Source organism: Xenopus laevis, chromosome 4L (genome assembly GCF_017654675.1).
Source record: "Xenopus laevis strain J_2021 chromosome 4L, Xenopus_laevis_v10.1, whole genome shotgun sequence".
Taxonomy (NCBI): Eukaryota; Metazoa; Chordata; class Amphibia; order Anura; family Pipidae; genus Xenopus; species Xenopus laevis.
This window is the reverse complement of record NC_054377.1, coordinates 95,522,504-95,526,135: the sequence shown is the minus strand read 5'-3', so window position 1 is coordinate 95,526,135 and position 3,632 is coordinate 95,522,504. Positions and strand designations below refer to the sequence as shown.

Here is a 3,632-nt window from a genome sequence, read left to right as displayed (position 1 = left end):
ATAGATCCATTTGTTTGGCAATCTCTACGTGTATGGCCACCTTGAGTTAGGATTAAGTAAAGTTGTTTTATTATTACAGAGAAAAAGGAAATTAATCTTAAAATTTTTAATTATTTGATAAAAATGGAGATGGCCTTTACGTAATTTGGAGATTTCTGGATAAGGGTTCCTATACCCGTACATCATTCAACAGCAATTTGTTAGGTATAAATGAAGAACTCAGATGTCCAAATCAATATTTTTTTTTATTCATCCATAAAAAACATACCAAAGTTGAACAGCTTAATTGCTAAAGGCCCTGTAATATACTTTTAAGAGTTACAGGACAGTAGCACAGAAGTGGCTAAGGCCTCACTCCTTTAGGCATATGGTTGTTGAGCGCTTTCCACCTTTGAATTCCCATCTATAATGATTTTGCATGTCACATTATGCTTTGCAGTGGAAGGAGATCTGAAACTATACAATGCAACTATATGCATCAATGGTGCCAGATCATCTGTAATCAACGTTTCATCCATTAGCTCTGTAGTAACGGACTAGTTGCCAATGGCCTACTGTGCACTTGGAATACTTATGGATTGTCATAAAGCCCTCATATGGAGTTTCCCCTCATTAACTAAAGCAGCTATATTCTGAAATGGTAACCCTTTACCAAAACCTTAATATTATGCCCTTATTGGATATATGACAATTGGCTGCACAGTGTCAGTAAGTACTTTCAATGAGAGGTAAGTTGTGCAATATGAACAAATGCTGCAAAGTCGAACAGTTCATGGATGTTAATTAAAGTCATCTTTTTTTATTTGGGAAAAAAAAGCTGCTATAGCTGCATAGTAAGCACCATCTGCTGCATCAAGCACAAAATATCCCTTTTAAACATTTAGGCCCTGAGGGAGTAATGTAATGTAATCCAGATTCCTCCAAGATATGTATCTGAGATATCTGTTCAGAGATATAAAAGCTTTAGATTGCAAAACGCCACTCCTGAGAGTATGCTCCTAGCCGAGTGGGAAATGGCAAAGCAGAGGAATTGACAATGACTGATTTAAGAACAAGTTGGTGCTTTTGCCCTTGAATAAATGAGGTTAGAAGGTGCAGTAGATGTAGGTGAAGAGAGCACTGCAAGTGCTTCTATTTCCCATTAGTCTACATATTTTTGAGGGAAGGGTGATTATTCAAAAGAGCCCAGCTCATTAAGGGCAGGTAATGAAATGCAGATAACTTAATACTTCTGTCAACAGAGCACTGCACTCACAGCACACACTTGTATGGTTTTGTTTAAAAAATGTATCAAAAAAAATCAAAGCTGCAAAAAACAGAAGGAAGAATAGAAATGTGGCAGCGAAAGGTTGGCTTGCCCCCAGTTTAGCTGCGGCACGGGAGTTTGGTCTTGGAACCAGCTCTTCCTTGTCACAAACACGTGAACGTTCAAACGGTCTTTCTTGCAGTCAGAACTCTGACTATGGAGCCGACGCCTGCCACTGCCAGAGCCTGTGGAGAAGACAAAAGTCAAAATGAGGCTGTTATGCATTCAGCTACCGAGTAATGTTGCCTTACTTTTTACATAGAAGCACCCATAAAAAGCTTAAAATGCTTTGTCAATTCATTAGCATCCTGTTAAAATATAACAACTGTATAAAGAAGAGGGTGCACAATTATTTATTCCTTTCCCTCTACACAATTTATTAAGTTGATCCAGGCATCCCCTATGTTTTCCACTATTTTGTTGCACTGGCCATGCAGACATAAAGAAGGAACTGGAATAAGAGTAGATAAAGCCTCTTCAGGACTATATGGCATACATAACATCCTAAACAAACCTTGGCTCAGAACTCACAAAGTATTCAGCATATAGTTGCAGTCTAAATGACTGTAATATGTTGAGTCTAAACTGGTACTACATTATTATCCATTGATATATTTAGTATTAGCTATTTTCCCATTTAGTGTTGTTAAACAACTGCTCCCACTCAAAAAGATGGAACAAGGCTTCGCAGTTCATTTTGTGTTGCTTACGTGGGCTTCTAGAAACAAACACTCTTTTCTGGACTTTACAACAAATTCTGGGCTGCTGTGGTTGTAGTCCTAAAGTATTGCATACACTGAACTCAATAAGGCTAAATGTGAGTATAACCAAAATGGCATTGCTTATTTCAGGACAGACTATAAAAGCCAAGTACATATGCGGACTCACTCAGCACAACTTATTTCAGAAGGATATTGGATCCAGTTAACACTGTATGCTGCATATATCGTAGGGCTGCTAAAGTAGCCCAAAAGAACTCTGCAACAACTTCTGGGCTGTGAATTGGGGCCTAAAGTTTTGCATACACTGCACTCCATATGTTCAAAGCATGTTCAAAACTCGCAAATGCGAATTGTGAATTATCCAAACTCTATTAATTTGAATTTCGAGTTTTATACTCTGGCCCTTTAAGAACTCAAACGCGACTATTTTTTGCTGTACTCGTCAATGGGAGAGGCCCAGGGATCAATTTGGTGATGTTTGCAGCCTTCCTGACAGTCAAGTTTTTTTTGGAGAAAAAAAACCTTGAATCAAGTTTTTTTTTTATTTGATTCGAGGTTTTCTTATTTTAATTGAATTTTATTCGTGTTTTCAGGTCTATTAAATTCATATGGCATAATTAATTGAGCGCAATTTGTGTATGATCTTGAGAGATGATTAAGGGAAAGCACTTTTGTTGTAATGGGAACACAAGTTTTTGTGCAACCGTTTAAAAGCAAGCCCCACATTAATTTATTACTCTCTAAATGTGCTGTGTTGGTTGCACAAGAGATCTGATCTCTCTTTTAATGTAAACTAATGAGATCCAAAAGCATCTGTGAGTACTTTAATTTATGTGTATTGTACTTAATGATGGTTACAGAATCCAAGAATATTTTACGAAAATAGAATTTTTGAGGGTATAAATTGGCAAATGCCAAATGTATTTTTAGATGCTGTGAAACTGGTTCCTTTTTTTTATCTTTTGGTTTATACACAATTTATTTTGTCCCTGACAACTTCTGCCTAGGGTGCACCAAATGGCCGGAAACATGTTACTTTTTTGAAGCAGAGATCCTATGGTTATTGGAACCCCATGGGATATTGGAAGATACTATGTATTTCAGCATTTTTACTGCGGCTATACAAGATATTATACAAGAGATTTTATATGTGCAAGAGAAAGAGTGGGAGAGTGTGTCAAAGAATGTTAACATTGCTACAAGAAAATATAAAAATATGTTGGTCTGTTACAAAGCAATTTGCTCACCTTTTCATGCCACTGCAACAGGACAGCACTGCTGTTGTCAGACGGACTCTCAAAGCCCTTGTAGATGTATTTCATTAAGAGGTCCGTGCTATTTTTGTCTAAAGATTGAACAGCCTTTTCTATTTCATTTGCTTTAAATGATATAAGAACTTTCAGCACCAGGTTCTCAGCTCGGTCCTAAATAAAAAGCAATGCTTAAATCAACAATCACATTAGGATTAAGAGCGTGTTATATACCTTAACTCCAAAGGTTTCAAAGATTAGTTAGAAAATGGTATTGGAAAACTTGCTGACAGGAACATTAAACCTATTGCATATTGGCTGATTATGGGAACAGAAAGTGCATGAAGTACAGTG

General features: G+C 36.9%; 1 protein-coding gene across 1 annotated transcript in view; it reads right to left on the bottom strand.

Annotated features, from left to right (window-relative positions):
- Window positions 1–238: 238 nt before the first annotated feature.
- arpc5.L (actin related protein 2/3 complex subunit 5 L homeolog) overlaps window positions 239–3,632 on the bottom strand; it is a gene marked incomplete at its 5' end in the record, with an annotated part of 6,532 nt that continues 3,138 nt past the window's right edge. The window contains 2 exon segments of the mRNA NM_001093981.1: window positions 239–1,491; window positions 3,276–3,452. Of these exon segments, the coding sequence (NP_001087450.1) occupies window positions 1,429–1,491; window positions 3,276–3,452 (240 nt within the window). The 3' untranslated portion in view covers window positions 239–1,428.